This window comes from Haemaphysalis longicornis, unplaced genomic scaffold, assembly GCF_048455015.1.
Source record: "Haemaphysalis longicornis isolate Haplotype H1 unplaced genomic scaffold, Haemaphysalis longicornis Haplotype H1 scaffold_9, whole genome shotgun sequence".
In the NCBI taxonomy this organism is placed as follows: Eukaryota; Metazoa; Arthropoda; class Arachnida; order Ixodida; family Ixodidae; genus Haemaphysalis; species Haemaphysalis longicornis.
The window spans coordinates 105,455,281-105,473,444 of record NW_027526460.1 but is presented as its reverse complement, the minus strand read 5'-3'; the positions used below and the strand labels follow the sequence as shown (position 1 = coordinate 105,473,444).

Sequence of the window (18,164 nt, the reverse complement as noted above, 5' to 3'; positions counted from 1 at the left end):
AGGTACTGCAATAGGAAATCTACGTCTTCACGAAAAGTGGCTGGGCGCAAAACTGCTCGTGGTGGCATGCACTGTTCTATTCAAAGAGTTATCATGCAGGAGTACAGTTGCTACTTCTGAGAATGTGGTGAAACACGTCCCTGCACAAACACTGTCCCCGGTAGCAACAAATCATCGGAAAAATTGACAGACCGCAACAACTCAGTCAGACAATCGCGATAGTTCGGTATTCCCTTGTCCGTCAACTATGGATAGGGCTGAGAGCGCAAAAGGTCTCGTACAGGCGCACGCATTCGCTCTGAGGGCTGAGGCTTACCACGGAGCCAAAAGGACACCATCCCCTTTCTCTGTCTCTGGCTTGAGACCTGCAAGAAAGCGCAGTGGTGAAGTAAGTAAGCGTCGTGCCAGTTCGAACTGCTAAACAGTGCCATCTTTACTGCAATCACGATATTAAAAACACTCAAATGTTAAGGGCAAGTAGTCATTGCGCAATTTACATACGCAGCTCGAATCGTTCGACTTGCCCACGTGACCTACCATCTTTATTACCGCTTTCTTTAGGACATCGTATCCCGCCAGCGTATCCCTATCCTATTCTAAACAAATCACACGCACCTCCAGAAAAAAGCAGTGCATGCAAGAAACCGAGGCGTCCACAGGAACGGACAGTTCACAGCTCTCAGCGGTTAGCGTACGCAAAGCATCCCACGTTTAGGGCACAGCGGTTAGACTTCTGACTTGAACATCAGCTCCTGTTCCCCATCGATATATATATATATATATATATATATATATATATATATATATATATATATAGTAAAACTGAGTATAGCATCTAACTGTTTATTTGTCGACGTTTCGGTCGGATGCTGACCGACCTGATTCCGGTTGGATGCCGATAAAGGTCGGCATACAGCCTTTCTTGCAATCTAGATATATCTATATATATCGCAATCTATATATATTGCAGCGGAACAATTCCTCAGAGGAGATGACTTGCTTTCGAGTGCAAATTAAATGCATGTTGTTCACTTTCGCGTGCTGCGTGTCAAGCTATTTTTGGTATATTGGGTAATTAGATAATTAGTCAATAATAATTATCAAACTTTTCTCGCAACCAAGCTAGGAAAAAAATTCCCATTACAAAGTTGCCGGGCGGTTCACAAAGCGTTCGAATAAACAGTCCCTGCCTGTCTATATATTAAGTATTTGTGTTTTTGAGATTACTAATTAAGCCTGCGAAATAAAAAAATGCCACGTGACATGCCTGCTTGCGCGTCGCAATGGCAGTCATCGCCTCCTGCATTTTTACAATGCCAAACGCATCAGCCCGGACCGGCCAACCAAGCCCTCTCCTTGTACTCAGGCCACTCTCCACCAGTCGGTAGCCTTCCCAGCACTTCAATCATGTGACCAGTTCAGCTTGGGGCGACGCCTGGTGGAGAGCGGCAACGTTGGCAAAATATGCTCCGCCCCGGCTCTGAGCTTTCTAGCGCTGGCGCGAGCGCCATTTCTTTGACAATCTTGAACATCGGTTGGCTTGGCAATCACGCACAAGCCGCTCTCGAAGTCAGTTACGGTTGCGTGATCCCGCTTAAGCTCGGGGCACCACCTCGCGACATGTGGGCAGTGCAGGCGTACCACTCACTCCAATCGGGAAGCGCGCGATGCGTTTGGCGTTGTAAAAATACAGAAGGCGATGTGGCACTGCTCCCAAAAGCGACAGAGCAGATGAGGGACCTGTTGCTACTTGCAGCACAAGCCATAACCGCTGAGTCTACTTATCGCTAGAACGAACGGTCGCGATGCACGCAAATCGCTCCCGTAAAGACCACCGCCAACGCTTACGTCGCTGCCCTGTCGCCTTTTAAGAGCCTGCACGCGTACGTTTCTTTGTGCGCGGAACGTTTGGCAGCACTGAAATCACAACGCGGAAGAGAGTGTGTGTTTGTATTTCGCAGGCATCGTCAGCAAGCTGAAACACACTAATTCCTAATCGATAGAAAGATAGAAATTGTTCATTCGAACGTTTTGCGAAATCCTCTGCAACCTTCTATTCGGAATTTGTTTCCTAGCCTCGTTGGTTCAGAAGTTGGCTATTTAGTATTGAATAATAACCTTATGAATTATTATAAAGAAAATAGCTTGAAAAACTACATACGAAAGGGAGAAACATGCATTTGGTGGCGTCGTCTTAGAGCGCACCGGCATATTTTTAAGCACTGGCTAAAGTTAGCTGAAACACCCTGTATTAAATTATATATATATATATATATAATGTGTGTGTGTGTGTATGTACATTTCTTAATCTACTCACCGTCATCAGCGCGCATCCCTTCCACACGCACAAACCACTTCCTTTTCTCTGGTAAGGCCAGAGCGACGCTGCATGAAAGAAAAAACAAAGATCGGAGAAACAGGTACACGTAATCAGCCTTTGAATTCAGCGCCAGTGGAAACGCTGTGAACGTGTGGAACTATTTTGCTGAATAGTTACCCTTCCGTCATCATGTTGCACCTTTTACATGCAGCTTTATCAGAAAGCAAGTACTGGTATACTCCTGGCAGCCAATAAGTAAAGATAAACGTATAATTGTTTTGGGAAGACGCCAAACGTGCTTTATATAGACGTGATTAAACTGGATAACGGCAAGAAATAAATAACTTAATACTTTGTCATTAAAAAAACCCGTATGTTTTGCTATGCTGGAGTTAGACCGACTGAAACTGGAAGGGAATATTTTTGGTTGTTTTGTTGTTGACAAGACCCGCCCTAGACGGTGAATATCTCTTGCTATAAAGAGATTTCTGAGAAAAATTGTTCTAGATGGTATGAGACTTAAAGCCCCATTTGCATATGCCGAACATTGATCGAGGTCTTCGGGTTTTTTGACTGGCGTTCCGTTATCATGACGCAGTTGGATGAGTTGCGCAAAATTTTCCGTGCGTAATGGCAACACCGTTCTTTTTTTTCGTGAACATACCCACCAGGTTCAAAAAGCCATTAGAGTAAGCTTTCTTTAACCACAAAAAAAGAGCTTTGTGTGTTTAAATATGTTATCTGTAATGCCACATATATCTCAAAAATGGAACATAAGCGCTCACCTGAATTCCGAATCGTTCATATGCCTGTAGTGGTAAACCATATTCTGAGGAACCAGGTGTTTCTGAAAAAAAAAATGAATGGGCAAGCAAGAACAAACAACAGTACTGTTGGTGTATTTCAGTGATTCTTTGGCATGCTCTTATTACCTCGTCAGGCATTCTCACAAGGCTGACCAGGGTCTCATGCCCTGTATGTCCTTCAATCATCATCTTGCGTATCTGAAGGTAATGGAACGAGGAGAGTAAAGGAGGCATTACAATTTATTTAACATGCTTGAAGGAACCACAGACCAGCACGTACCCTTTCTTTGAGCGGATTTTCAATTTCTACATCCAGAAAGTCTATATCTAGTGGCTCTTCTAAGGAACCAAGCTGTAAAAGATTGACAAGGTTGATTGTAATCGTTGCCACCAAGTAATATCTCGGCATTGGATGCGTGTGAATAGTCCGTACCTGTAGCTTGATGTCTGGATGGTACAAGACGTAACCATTACGATTAACCATGAAAGAGTACCCAGAAGGGCCAATCTGGTCGTGGCAGGAAAGGAAATGAGAAAAAACTTAAAGGTATGACCCAAACAAGGTAGCAAATACAGGTTTCGAACACATAAAGGTTGTTACGAACACGCGGCATGCAGCCCTCACCTTGTACGTAGGCTCGTGATCCTTGAGTTCTTCGAGAGATACATCCACGCCCATGACTCCAACGATCGTTTGGTCCTTCTGCGGGGACCACGTTCTCAATCAAATAACTATATAATATTCGGATGCATGAACAACAGTAGCACAACACAATGGTAGACCCGTTTTTTTTCGACGTTTCTTCCTAGCGATCGTAACCTGCTCATGTCGTACCTCTTCCCTATGATCTTATGCCCTTCGCAAAACAACGCCATGAACCTGTCCTTCATTCAACCTGTTCTGCACCCTCATCATGGCATGTAGTCGGTTATTCTATGTCTATCCTACACAATAATTTCTGCGCCGACAACATCAATTGCCTCAATTATCGTTCGAATACATTCCCTGATGTGTACTGCATACTTCAGGCTACACAACTCATTGTCTTGAGGGGTTTCGCCAAGCATTTTTGTAACCTAAATCCGACTGCAAAGCAACTTATTCGTTTTTTGTGGTCTTCCTTATACAACTAGCTTTTCCGGAATAACTGTTTTACGTAACATGAACTTTTGTGTGGTTAGAGGAATCCATGCACGAAAGAACCGGTGGGCACAGAATTTTATTTCCGGGATGGGGTTGTGCGGATCCCCCAAAGAGGAAATAAAAACGCCATATGTAAGAGGAAGACCGAAAAAAAGTTAAAAACCCAAAGAACATAACAGCGAAAGTAATTCATTGAAAATTTAAAAAACAAGAGATTCAGATTGAGTGACCCGGTATAATAATTTTTTCAGTTTGTTTTTGCCTTCAGGGGCATTGAAAATATTTGCTCGTTGGGATGAGAGCAGACACTGAAGCCGCAGAAGCTAAAGTAATACATCACTTACGGAAAAAACCTAACTATAATTAGCTGTTTTTATGAGATAAGCAGTCAGCTGTATTTTCAGACCCCACCCCCCTCCTCTCACACAAGAAAATAACCTGACTTCCCCCCATTTTTTTACGGCTCGCGTAGAGTCATAAAAGCTGTTTTCAAGCAGCATGAACAAATTAATACGTTTCTTACTGTGCACAAATTTCACCCAAGTTTCTTTGAAGCAGCTCGATGTATTTCATGTACGGCATGCAACCATAGCCAAAATTTGCTGTTCTCAATATTTTTTTATTCTTGCAAGTTCTTCTGCACTGGACTAGGCAAAGTAAAAAGAGCGGACCGGAAGTAGCCTCGAGAGACGTGTACATTCAGATACGTTTGGCTTTAACGTCCGGCATCGTTTCAAAGTAAAATGAATTTAAATTGCGCAACCCCAAGCTATAATTACTGAAGTCACACATCTGTCGCCAATTTCAAAGTCCGCAAATAGACTACTACAAACCGTTCCGTGTGTCTTGTTGTACACTGGGAGTGTTACCGTTGTCAGCAAACCAATACCCTGAAAAATAAAACAAGATGGGAAATAAGCAAGCGCTTTGGATGATGGCATAACCTATGAAAGTTAAACAAAGCAACACGAAATGGGAAAAAAAGCCCATACCCCTGAATCTTGATAAAAGTTCGTCCATGCAAACTGCTTGTCACCGGAGAGCACCATTGGTCGACTGAGCACCTTGAGGTATTCCTAAGTGGGCAAACAAGAAGGCGTGCAAGAAAAGCAGATGTCTTATTCGTGTATAGCGGTCAAAATTCTATGCGAAATTATAACAAAGCGTCATTCAACGCACACCATAAAGCCTTCACAAATGATTAGGTCTAGGGATTAGGTTTTTAGGTGTCGCGGTGCTAGGTGCTAGGACTAGCTGCTAAGTCTCAATAAATCGCGTATGTGTCAAGCTTACATACCTGAACTTTGTATCTGCTTGCACCAAACGACGTGATGGCAGTAAAGTAACCTGAAGGTAATAGAAACTATATCAGTCGCTGTAGAATAAGGGCGTAGAAACAAATCGACCAATGGCTCCCTTAAGCAACGTGTTTACGCCGCGCGTTTTGTTAAATGCATCTCATACCTCGATTTTTGCAAGCGAGAGCCTTGAGAGTAGCGTACGGTATCGGGTGTGGACCGACCACGTAGGTGAAGATTCGGATCTGGAAGGGGAAGAAGCGACCTTGGATGATTCATTTTTTTTTTTTGCCTGCTTAAATCTGGATCACAACAAACTGCTTCTAACTTCCAATAACTCGCAAAGCACAAGTATGGTGAATTAGTTTTATACTGTTGGAGTGATGTGAAAGCGGAGGTTGATTTTATGTTTGTTTACGCTTTGCGGTATAATTCTTGCCATCTATACCAAATATTACGCTCGCAGCGAACATTTTAGGAATTTAGGTGGGTCGTTCGTGCTTTGTGTTTTTGCTTCCGAAAAAAAAACGTGTAATATTGCCACCAACTTATAGTCGTTGCCTAAGCAACGAGGCTTATAACTTGGCAGTCACAGCTGCGTACATCCAGAATCAAATGATTGTAAGTTCTACTTTTAGAATACGACGGTAATTCGTTCATCATTTGTACGCATTGATGTCTTAAAAATCCCATTGGTGTGGAGTTTTAGGATAAAAATCAGGAAGCATAGCTGGTCATGATGCGGATCGACTTTGCTGGTACATGCCTTGAGATCGGTATTTAGCTTCTTTACAAGAGGAGTGGGGTCTTCGGTTCCGCCGTCGGTGAATATCATGATCATCTGGATGCAGTCGGCGCCAGCGTGGCTCGTCCTGTTCTCTTGAAACTGGAAGACAGCAAAAAAAATTACACAAATTATCTTCATTAGTGTCTTTGTTTCTCCAGCGCTGTAAACTGGAGCGGTCATTTTCCTTCGTACTTTTACACCAGCCCTTGTTACCGGTACATTGCGGCAACGCTTCAGCGTGTGCGCCTGCAGTATACGCATTTATATCGCCGTTATAACTAAGAGGCCCCTAGAAGATTTTAATGGAATTTAGTAAGTGCATTCGTCAAAAGTGTTACTAGCTACTAGGAATAAACACCATTTTATGCACAGAGCTGCAGCTTACTACCGCCACCGGCCCGTCCTCCGCGGCTAATGCTTGGCGCTCACCAGGCACTCAAAAGCCGGTTACAAAAGCAAGCTTCCGATCTGCGCGTATACTAGAACATCGCTCTTTGTTGTGGCTAACGCTCTTGATGACATTGCATTGCAAATAATAACAAATCTAATAAAATACCCGGCAATCGAAAATCCACTAGCGTAGTAAGTAAAGGTATCATGTCGAAAATAGTAAGGGGATAATAAATTCGGAATACGACGGATACAGGTGGCCACAAAAATTCATGCACCACACGATTAAGTACCGAAACGCTTCGAGCCGCACACGCTTTGCCTCCTGGCGGTGCGTATGCTTTAATTACGGAAACCAGCACAAGAGCAAAGCTTTCCGTGTTCACATGTCTGTACTTTCACCTGACACCATAAGATATCAGGTACAGCGTCGACAGGTGGTACGTAGCGACTATTTGTCGGGCGCTGTTTTCCTTCGCTGAGCGTACCAAATTGCTGGGATCCGCCGGCTCGTTTCGCCTGTTAAGTAAGGTTCTAAGCCTGGATAAGGAACGTACAGTTTCTCCATTAAAGGGGCTCCTGAATGAACTGCTGTTATGGGCAATAATGGTTCAGTCGCATCAAGAAGCTACTGGAAAACACCGCTATGTTGAAGCGCACTTCTCGCCATTCATAGCAAGATAGGGGGTTCAACTCCAATTGTGTGAAAAATTTCAATCCTAATGTTCACATCCCATATTAGGTTGTTTTTAATGTCCGTGCAACGGAACTGTATATACAAAAGAAAAAAAGATGTCTGAATGGACAACCCCTTTTATGGTTGCAAACACTAATGGGCGTCATTCCTTGACGCGAAAACAAGAATTGCTTAGAAGGTCAGCGTAGATCACCCGTATCTACGATCGCCCAAGAGATTCGGATTGGCATGCAAGATATGGCGTTTCGCACCTACACCGCAATATCCTAACCCACCTGCAGGGCTTTTAGCACTCCGGGGGGGCGGAGGGGGCGCGGGGTTGTCCGCCGCGTCCCCATTTTGACAACGTGAAGAAAGTAACTTTTCTAAGAACACCAAAGATTTTATATGAATTACAGCCAGTCGCCAGTGGCGGCCTCTAGAGCTGCGGCGCCCCTGGGATTCAGGCAGGGTAGTCACAGCATCGGCCGTGTGGTCGGGTCTGCGTTTATGCAAAATATAGCTGAAGTTCTCAAACTGCCCGTCGAGGATACGCGCATCTACGTGCGCCCGTTCTATGGAATATGATTTTTTCCGGTAGGCGCTCTGCTGCATGGGTAGTCGGGCAACAAAGACCAACGGCAATCAAAATTTGAGCCGTTTGAAAACTTCATTTTCCTAAAGTCTGTTTAAATATGAATGCAGGATTCAAAATATGACAGCTGAAATACGCGTATCCCCCGGCGCAGACGACCACAAAACTCAAAGATTTTGAAACCGAAATTTCAAACCGAACGGTTTTCCTGTGTGGCCGTAGGAAAAAAATTAGCACTAGCTTAGCTCGGCTATGCCAGGATATACTTAGCGTGAGCTAAGGGTCAGCTGGTTATTCTTAAGTTTCCTGGTTGTCTACGATTAGCTGATTATCATGCTTACTGCTGCTAAAATGATTTCCAATCAAATTCAAATTAATTCAATCCAATTCAATCTAATCCGATCCAATTCAATTGAGGTCAGTTCAATTATATTAACTTCAGTTAAACCCAATCCAATCCAGTCGCGGCGGCGGCCGCTCCGGCACGCCAGCTGTGCGCTGTGAGACGTCACTGCCCCTCGCGCATGCGCAGCGCGGTTTTCCAGGAGCCACGCGAAGCTGCTCAGCCTCGGCCCCGTGTAGGTCACGCTACAAAAGCGCAGGGCCGGCCGCAGTGCCACTTCCGCTTCACGGCTGTTTGCGTTATCCGCCGGCAGGTGCACCATCGCCTGCGATAATGCTACTTTAAACGCTCATAACTAATTATTCGCGCATTTCACTGGGCTGCCAATTATGTCCCAGTTCGTTTGGTGGTACGTACCGTGCGTTAAAAGTACATTTGGCCGAGGTGAAATTTAAGTGCCCTTGGCCTCACGCGTCTACTCGCCAATGCAAGCCCGCTTGCTTGGTTCTCGCCTTACCAAGCAAGCAAGCTTTTTAGACCCAAAGGCGGTCATGCCGAAACAGATTCCCAGGGCCACGAATAGAGGACACAGTGGCCACTCAGGCACGGGTACATCTCTTCCTCCCCCTTCTAAGGAAGGGAGAAGGGAGAGAGTCTCCCGCTGGTGACGTTCAGCTGCCGACTCCTTTGCGCATTTTCGCGGCGACGGCGCGCCGTTCTCTGGCGAGTATCCGTTGACGTCTAATCCAACGAAAGGGAAACAAAGCTGCGTTGTTTCAGCAGAACTCACACTGGAGGGAAACTCGTTTTCCTTTCATTTTCTTTGTGCCGTATCCCATTGTCCCCTCTTACATTCCTATCACCGATTGTCGAGTAGAATAAAGGTACAGGTGCCGTCAGAAGTAATTGGAGCACTGGAGCTGTGGCCGAACCACATAGCAGTTTAGGGGGAAAAACAGCGCAAAGACGGGGACTAACGGACGAAAAGACAGTACAAGCGCTGTCTTTTCGTCCGTTAGTCCCCGTCTTTGCGCTGTTTTTTCCCCCTCAGATGTCAAACCAACTAGCCCAATCCCAAGCTTTAGTCACATAGCAGCGCCGTGTAGCTGCACCGGCGGTAAATTAAAGGAGCAGTACACGCATGCGCGCCATCCGACGGTGATGACCCATCTATCTGTACTTCTAAACCCACTTCTTTTAACCCGGCTTCCAGCATTATTCCCAGCATACCGGTATCACGGAAGGCTCTGATAGCAGAGGCGGTATGTGGCAGCGTTGCTCATAGACTTTTAGCGCACGCGAGTTGCTCGAGAAGCGTCTCAATCGCAAGGATGTCAACTGACAATTTCTTTCTTTTGTAATATTTTTAGGTGGGTCTGCTATCAGCACCAACGCTGAGGCCAGTAAGCTGCGAACAACGCTCGAAGCCGCGTTAAAAGAAGTGGGTTGAGAAGCATAGAGGGGCTATCTGCGTCGGCAGGCACGCATGTGTGTGCTGCGCCTGTAGTTTACCGCAGGTGCAGCTACACGGCGCTCCTATGCGGATCGGCCACAGCTCCCGTGCTCCAATTACTTCTGGCGGCGCCTGTACATTCCAAGCTCGCTACAATAACGTCCTATTCGCGTCTTTTAATACTACGCCGACCGACATTCCCGCTACAGTCAGCAGATGCGCTTTGCTCCCGGGGAAGCCCGGAGGGAACAGCGCTTTCTGAGTTCTGAGTGCTGCATAGTTAAATTTTTCCTATGAACGCCGCACTTCTTGCGAGTGGTACGACGGAAACCATTCAAACGCCCCCACAGAGAAATGGGGCGACTAAGCGTCCGCGATGAGCACCTGAAAGGGAAGTGTAAAGGAAACCCGGTTTGGCTATTTATGCATACGAAGAGGAGTTTCAAACATTTAATCAATGCCTGCCTGCTCATTCCGTACAGTACGAGAATGCGCAAACGAGGCGAATCGGGCCAAACTAACGCTATAGATGAACCCGAATAATTAAACTTTCATTTTAAAAACAGCACATTCCACGCTACAGTGCCAAACAATTCTTTTCACAGAGCTAGGTTAACGCCTTTATCTATGCGCACACTACGATTCGAACCACATGCCGAGTATGGGCGGCATCACAAATGGAGATTCAATTGCGCGGTGCTATTACCGGTATTTTTATTTGCCCGACACATTGCTGCCATTTCTGAACACCATTCGTCGCAAACGATCTATCAACAGAGCGAGAATACCTAATTCTGCGTCTTGGCATTGCCTTGCGTGCTTGTTCTACCTTTACTAAAACGCACATGCTTTGACCGGTCGCTGTTGATAACCAAGTTCCCTGACGTAAAATGCCTGCTGATTCGGAATATGTTTCAATAGTAGTATATGCCCAAAATCTTAGAGCGACGCCGTTTTAATGACCTTTTATACGCCCATGTTTGTCACATGCCCACCTAAACTAGGAAAAGAAGAAAAAGACGCAAAAGCTACTGACACCGAGCCTCTATGCAAGTAGACCAGCATTTATATAGGGTTTCTGAAGTAGCTAACGGATATTCCCTATTAAAAATCACACAGAAAATTTATCTAATTTAAAATTCTAATGTTTTACGCACTGAATGTTCTACACTTTTTACGTGGTACGCCCCTTAATGAAGGGCTGCAGATATATTGAGGCAACAATGAGCCCATTGGCGTTCTTAGGTGCGCGCAAATCTCGCACACCTACGTTTTCCTTAATTTCCACCAGAAAAACGACTGCGAGACCGAGATCGTTTCCACAGAAGCACAACTGAGCTCACGCTGCAGGTAACTGTGTCGCATTGCGCCGTGCTTCTTTGTTTGTTGTAATTTTTCCACGCGAATCACGCACGAGTGACGATATACAACCACTCGTGCGGGAAAAGAGTCAGTGACAAAGAGGATAAATAAAGATTGCGGACGATTACTATACCACCTAATGCAAAGCTCGTGCGCAGCGCAAAATGCAGTCTTCTCGGTCGTGCCGCATAGCTGCTGCATCCCAGGAAGTCACCGCGTGATCAGCGAACGCACTGCGGCGCGCGCTCCTCTGCCGTTATCTCGCCGTGCGTGGCCGCCGCTGAGCATGTTGCTCGAAATCGCCTTTGAACCTCCCGCCCAAATATCGCGTGGTTCGGGTGAGCCACGCAATGAGGAGGACGATGAAGGAGCGATGTACGTGCGGCACGTAGCGCGCGCTCAGCTTCTGTGGCGCGGCCTTAGTATACTGCCTTCGCCCACGCACTTTCGCCATACTTTCACCCTCTGCTTTCCCGCGGTCTCACATTCGGTGGCTTCTTTCATCTCTCCGTTATCTCGTAGCGTGACATATCCAGCGAGCGCGTCGCGCCGCCTCGGCATGCCGCCCTCCCGCTCCCACTTTCGCCACACTTTCCTCCTCCCTTTTGTTTGTGCCATCGGTGCCCCATGCGTTCGCTCGGTTACGAGGCCTGCGACGCCGGCAAACCACCGCAGCGGACGGTTTAACGCCACGCACTAATAATTAATAACTGTATATGTAAATTTTACCAGTACAAACCGTACAATATTATTCTGCGTGAAAAAGATGAGCACAGAAATAAATACAATAGGACCCTTTCCCAGCTCTGAGCGTTAATGACTAGCGGAGAAAACGTGGTGGTACGGGCCTGTTAGTACATACTTGACAGACAATAACAGCGCTTAAACGGGACGCAAGAAAGAAAGACAGCTCCTTGTCTTGTCAATCTTTCTTGCGTCCCGTTTAAGCGCTGTTATTGCCTGACCAGCGGAGGTTTTTGGCACACGACTCACGACAGACCCTAGGCGAGAGCTATGAACAAAATTTATTGTGGTAGTACGAGTCCTTACTATTTCCCCAATCTCTTCTCCGCACCCGTCGTCTTGGAACGAACAAGCGAAAAGGCCCTTTCACTCCCCAACCGGACGTAGGGCTGGATCGACCATAACAGAGTATAAGCAAAACGAGGTGTTTTGTAGGTCGCCAACTAATAATCACCAAACCGCTGTTCAGTTGAGCAGAGAAAATCATCAAACAAGCGAAATCAGTCGCAGGATCTCAGCGTTTGCCTCGGCGGATTATTCAGCCAACGCAATCCGAACGCTACAAATGGTCACCAAGCACTGCCGGTTGTCACAACCTCCAACATTAGAACCTTCAACACGCAAGCAAAGGCCTGCGAGAACATTTGCTTCCGTCCGACCACCCTTCTTGAGAGCTTACGTTGCAACGGGAGGTTGCGGAGAAAGACATTTCCCTACGTTAATGCATAATACGAAAACATTAGGAGAGACTGTGCATTTGAAGTGCAGTCACCCTATAGCAAATACATCCCATAACGCTACGCTTACCATTACAATATAATTTCGTGGGTGTACATTGCATAAAATATACTGTCGTACCTTCGTTCACATCTTGTGCATGAGAAAGCAGACTAATGGCAAGATTCCTTATGTAAACCTGGAACTCGTCGAAGGCAAGACGTTTAAAATTCAACGATACTGTCAAGGTAGCTTACAATGCATTAAAGCGCATAAGGCATGCTTGGCTGGTATTAAAAATTCCTCCACCTTTCATTTATTTACTAATACACCGTTATACTTAGCGCATGCGTGTGGAACGTGTTTTATACTCTATTATTCCTTATACATTTCTGAGGATCCGGGGCGACTTCTTTATAGGGACCGTGGTACAAAACGAATGCGCCGGCTCGTGGGTACTTCAGAAACTACGCAGAGGGCTGCCAAACAGACAACGCTGGTGCATTTATGCGGTGACGGTGACTTTGTGGCGTGCGCTTGAAGTTTTGTGTTGTGAACTATACAAATACTTAATCTAACTCTTATCTAGAAACGAAGTTCTGTTTATTCTGAGCATGTTCATCCCTTCAAGACGAGCGAGTGAGAGGAATGTGCAGTGTGCGTCGCAGTGTGAAGGAAGTGCTTGTTTTCATTTAATTTTATGCTCCTGCGCGGAAGACGAGTGTAAATTATGTTTTCACCAGCCGATAGAATCAAATGGTAGCATGCGAAGAGGATAAAGATACGCAGTGCACATTTGGTTGGTGGTAGGCAGTTGGCGGAACCAATATTTCCGTCATACATGCCTGCGATTTCCCACCGAAATAACGCAAAACAGGGATAGCTGGAGACAGGAGATGCCGTGATGTATTTGCTATTTATCAGGTAACACATTTAGTGTCTTGAAACCTTGTTACCCATTCCGAGCTGGTGAAATGAAAGAGCATGTTGTTGCCGGCTACGAACAATAATGTCGCCTTTACTTCCTATTTCAACTTTATTCTCTCCTCCTCATCCCGCATTGTAGCATGTAGGCGTAACGTGCCGGCAGACCTCTCTCCTTTCCTCTTATAAAGAGCTTTCTCTCTCTCTCTCTCCCTCTCTCTCTCTCTCTCTCTCTCTCTCTCTCTCGCTCTCTCGCTCTCTCCTTTTCTTGTGCACTGCAATTATTGTTTTTAGCCACCGTGTGTCTCTGTCACTCATTGCAGCTAAACATTTTATGAAAATCACCTATACGTGTTGACGTGCGGTATTTTATTGAGTGTTGCGAACTGCTACCTCACCAGGTTGATTTTTTTGCTCTATTATAACTGCGCTGAATCAGCAAAGCGGATATCTTTTGGATCTCTCGCGTTTGTTCATCACTCGTTCAGGCTACCAAAATTAATAGAATGACCACTATTTCTATAAGCAATATCGTCAGCTTAGTTCAAGGAACTCCTCACTGAAAATGATCTACGTAAAAGAGGAAAATAGCGTTAAATCACAGTGCTTGTCGCCTGTTCTGGTGCTTTTTGTCGCATTTTGTTCTGGCCATGGGCAATGCGCTAGACAGAACAGCAAGCAGAGCTTTTGTGCACACACATGAACAAATACGGGAACGGTGGTGAAAAAGCGTTTATTTCGTTTTTAGTGTAACGTGCACACGGCGGATGTAGTAAGAACAATGCAGCAGCCAACTCTTTCGAGGTTACTTTGGTTCGTAGTAAAAACCTTTATCGCTGAGAGTGTCATTGATATCAGCCGGTGAATTTATTAGGCCGATTTCCTCAAAACGCAAGCACGTCCTTTGTTTCTGACGAAAACATGCGTTTGTTCACAAGTGCGGAGGACGCAAGCACAAAGTAGCGTGCGGCAACACTTTCTTTTTGCCCACATTTTATTGTCAGAGGGGTCTTGCCTAAAGTATTTTTACTAACAGTTGTGTGTACACAGCGCGAAAGTTTAATTAAAATACTCGAATACCTGAGTTGCCACGGCGTAAGGCTTAGGTTTACGGAGTTTACTCTTGCCTGACGGATACAGCGGCCTTTGACAGTGCACTTCTGTGCGGCACCAAATTAACCAGATGTGTGGAAAACATGCTTTATTTTGAATATGCCAGGCCCTTTACCTAATTTGTACGAATAAAAAAATTCCCCCGCATTTTCCCGAGGGGGAGAATGTGAAAGTGCGAATGCACGGTTGTCGGCCCGCTTGCGGCGCTTGCGCTCGGCCCCCGCAGCCCACCGCCTCGCCGCCTTCTCTTCCATCTCTTCCATCGGGTTTGTAGTATCACGTGTACACCACGCAGTTATCAAGCCGCTATAACGCCGCTGAGTCGCCAACGCACGCCGCTGACGACGTAGTTTGAATGCGTTAAAGATATAAAGCGCGTTACTAACACTGATATCAGCGTCGCGTCCGTGGCTTAGTCGGTAAAGCGTCGCGCTGCGGCCGCAAAGTCCTCGGATCGAAACCTGGCGCCGGATGCTGTTTTTTTTTATATATAGAGAGGAGGACTGCGGACGCCGCCGCCGCCGCCGACGCCGCCGCCGCCGCCGGCGGTGAATGGTTTGGGGTCGCTTATAAAGTGCATTCGCACTTAAAAATCCACAGCTGTCAATACAGCGAAATTAGGCTCTATGAAATATATTGTTTGCCTTTGGAAACGCCTGTATAGTAGGCTGCGCGGCGCGCCTATCCCACCACGAGACGCTAGCGAGGAAGATACTGGTGTTGATACGGCGGAGCAGTGCGCCCTCCTTAAGTATCATAGCTTCCCAATAAATGAAAATAACAAGGCTAGGAAGGACATAAAATCGGTTTTCTTTTTCGCTCAACGAGACAGCCATAGTGCGAGAAATGCCGCTTCAGTGCGCAACCCTTTTACTCGGTTTCCCGTCTCGCTGCCTCCATTAACGCGCGCGAGGCTTTCGCTAATGGGCTACGTTGCGGTACTTGACTTACGTCAGCCATGGTTCGAAATGCGAAGCTCAGTGCGTGCGACAGGCTCGCCGTTCCCCCGTCGATGACCCGATCGATGCTCTTCGACAGGATCTGTTGGGGTAAGGTCAGAGGTCACCATTGGGCACTAAAGCAGCGACAAACAAGCAAGAGATAAAGCGACCGAAGATAGCTTGAGCACGTGTGCGGATTCCCATTTCGCACTCTTCAATTACAAAAAAATGAGGGGCAAAACACATGTCTTTTTGTTAGCTTTTGTTTCCCAAAGCAGCGTGATAAAACGGACGGAGTGTGACGTGTTCGTGTCATGGCGCGCTAAAATTAAAATTAACGTGGTGCCGGCGCTCAAAATACCCATCTACCCTTTGACAACACCTGTCCTCTTCTGGGAATTCTCTAATTTTACAGCGTGTCCGCAGCAAATGTCGTGAATTCTTCTGGTAAAGGATACTACCGTATCTATATAAAAAAATCAGCGTTCACTTCTGTTTTTCTCTCTTTTTTACAACTGAGAACATATTTCAATGTTCGTAACACTTGCTGGAGTGGAGCGGGGCTGAAATTTCAGACTTTCCCATCTGTTCATATCGCCCCAGTTGTAGCACTATCCCCTGCGGTGTGCAAAGTGCTAACCTTGTCCTTGCGGCGAGGCTTGCAACCATATAGCTGGTACAACTCCGATTTCTCCTACTTGAAAACGCGCCTCACCCTGTTCAGAAATATTTCGCTGAGGTGGAGAATCACTTACCCTTTTGTTCCGCCTGTTTGCCTGCACCAGGGTGTCGAAGCAAGACACCCATCGTACTTCGCTCGCAAACTGCGCACAGGAAGGAAAGGTCTTGACTTAGCAGCGTCGTCCACCGGTACAGCTCCCTTGCCGCCATTTTTGTCCGAAGTCGCAATATTTGGGTGAAAGGAAGTGAGGCTGTGCTGCTGTGCCAACTATTGGCTCCGCATTGAGATTGCTGACATATAATCCAGGGCGAAAAGCCTCGGGTTCACCGAACCGAGATTTTCTTACCATATGGTGGATTAGCTAAGAGAGCCAAGTTTCTCTGACACGTTGATATGTGCTAATCCGAGTAAATGAGATATGCTCTAACTTTTACATTGAACACATCATAGGACAAGCGCTATAAAGTATCGTTGAAAACCTTAGGGAAAGCGCTAGTTATAGCGGAGATTTTATTCAAAATTTCACCTACACACCCAAAAAGAACTACGCCCTAAATTGTCAGATACCTCTCTTGTGCAGCGGGATTGAAACGCCAGAGTCAACTACGAGAGACCGCAAATGATCACAAGGCACGTGTGTCAACCTAAGCAAATGAGCAAATGTAGAGGTGGCACAGAATTTAGGCTCAAGGCCTACGCAAATTTTATTTCTATTTGTTATTGAAAGTGGTTACACGTGACAGAGATGCATACATACAAGCATAATCCTTAATATTGACACTAAATATAATGCGGTAATAAAAGTTTTACCCATTCATAACTAATCCACTCAAAATCACATCCAAGAGAGAAGACGTATACGCTTGAGGTTCAAATAATTTTGTGATCTGAGTGCGAGTTTGGTGGTGGCGCGCTGGGGCATTATAGTTTGATAACCTCACTTTTAGAAAGCCTTTCGCTTCAAAGATGCGTGGAGCCAATGGAGTTGTTTTTTTTTTCAGAGGGAGGAAAAATAAGCGGAACTGCAACTATGTAACCTCGCTTTTACAAAATGAGCACAGTAGAACCCTCGGAAAAAAATACAAGGATACTTTGTACTCGTTATCGTAAATACGAAGGAATTAATGTCCAGTCACCAAAAAGTTATTACCGCATTGTGGGCTCCGCCTTTTTTCTCGGCGACGAGAGCAAAGAAAGGGTGGCTAAGCCATGGTGAGTGCGCTAGTGTGCCCCTCAGTGGACCATGAATTGATGGTGACTAATGCGCCGCCAAGTGAGTATATAATGTGGGCGCAAAGCTTTGCACGGGGAGAGAGAGAGGGAAAATCAAGAGTCCTCTCATAATCAATTATTATCACCCCCATTAACATTTCACCTTTGCGCATTTTTCTCCTCTCTACTAATGAGACTAACAGCCTGGGCCAATCGCCGTTGTTGGACCTATACGCAGGCTTGAACGCTGTGCCTAAGGACATTCACGTAGCTTGAACGTTGTGCCTAAGGACATTCGAAGAAACGTAAAAGTAGCCGTACGTTAATCTTCACGCGCCAATTGGTGAAGCTAGACTTCAAAGTGTAGCTCTAAGGCTAACGAAAGGCCGGCTCATACCCTCGTTCCCTCTCCCTCTACGGCGATAGCAGTTCCAGGCACACGGGCTGCATAACACGCCACAGTCAATCGGAATTTAACCATGGTATTCTGAATCCCTACTCCACCCGAGCCTCCAGTCGAGGAGATCCTTGAAAGCAAGTTTCGTATGCAAAAGCATTGCGGTATCCTCCACACAGCATAGTAGAGGTCGCACATCCAGTGGAAAACACGCTCAGAATACGGCCATAAGTGTCACACCTGAGGGGGCACCGGCTCGT

The 18,164-nt window shown here is 46.1% G+C and overlaps 1 protein-coding gene across 1 annotated transcript in view; it reads right to left on the bottom strand.

Annotated features, from left to right (window-relative positions):
• The window catches only part of LOC144153087 (voltage-dependent calcium channel subunit alpha-2/delta-1-like), a 219,802-nt gene that overhangs the window by 27,973 nt on the left and 173,665 nt on the right, over nt 1-18,164 (bottom strand). The window contains exons 10-23 of the mRNA XM_077684738.1: nt 16,369-16,437; nt 15,624-15,713; nt 6,335-6,454; nt 5,735-5,813; nt 5,568-5,617; nt 5,263-5,346; nt 5,104-5,160; nt 3,752-3,829; nt 3,560-3,634; nt 3,407-3,478; nt 3,253-3,324; nt 3,106-3,167; nt 2,318-2,385; nt 317-365 (exon numbers count right to left, since the gene is read on the bottom strand). Of these exons, the coding sequence (XP_077540864.1) occupies nt 317-365; nt 2,318-2,385; nt 3,106-3,167; nt 3,253-3,324; nt 3,407-3,478; nt 3,560-3,634; nt 3,752-3,829; nt 5,104-5,160; nt 5,263-5,346; nt 5,568-5,617; nt 5,735-5,813; nt 6,335-6,454; nt 15,624-15,713; nt 16,369-16,437 (1,025 nt within the window). The remainder of the gene's footprint in view (nt 1-316; nt 366-2,317; nt 2,386-3,105; nt 3,168-3,252; nt 3,325-3,406; nt 3,479-3,559; nt 3,635-3,751; nt 3,830-5,103; nt 5,161-5,262; nt 5,347-5,567; nt 5,618-5,734; nt 5,814-6,334; nt 6,455-15,623; nt 15,714-16,368; nt 16,438-18,164) is intronic.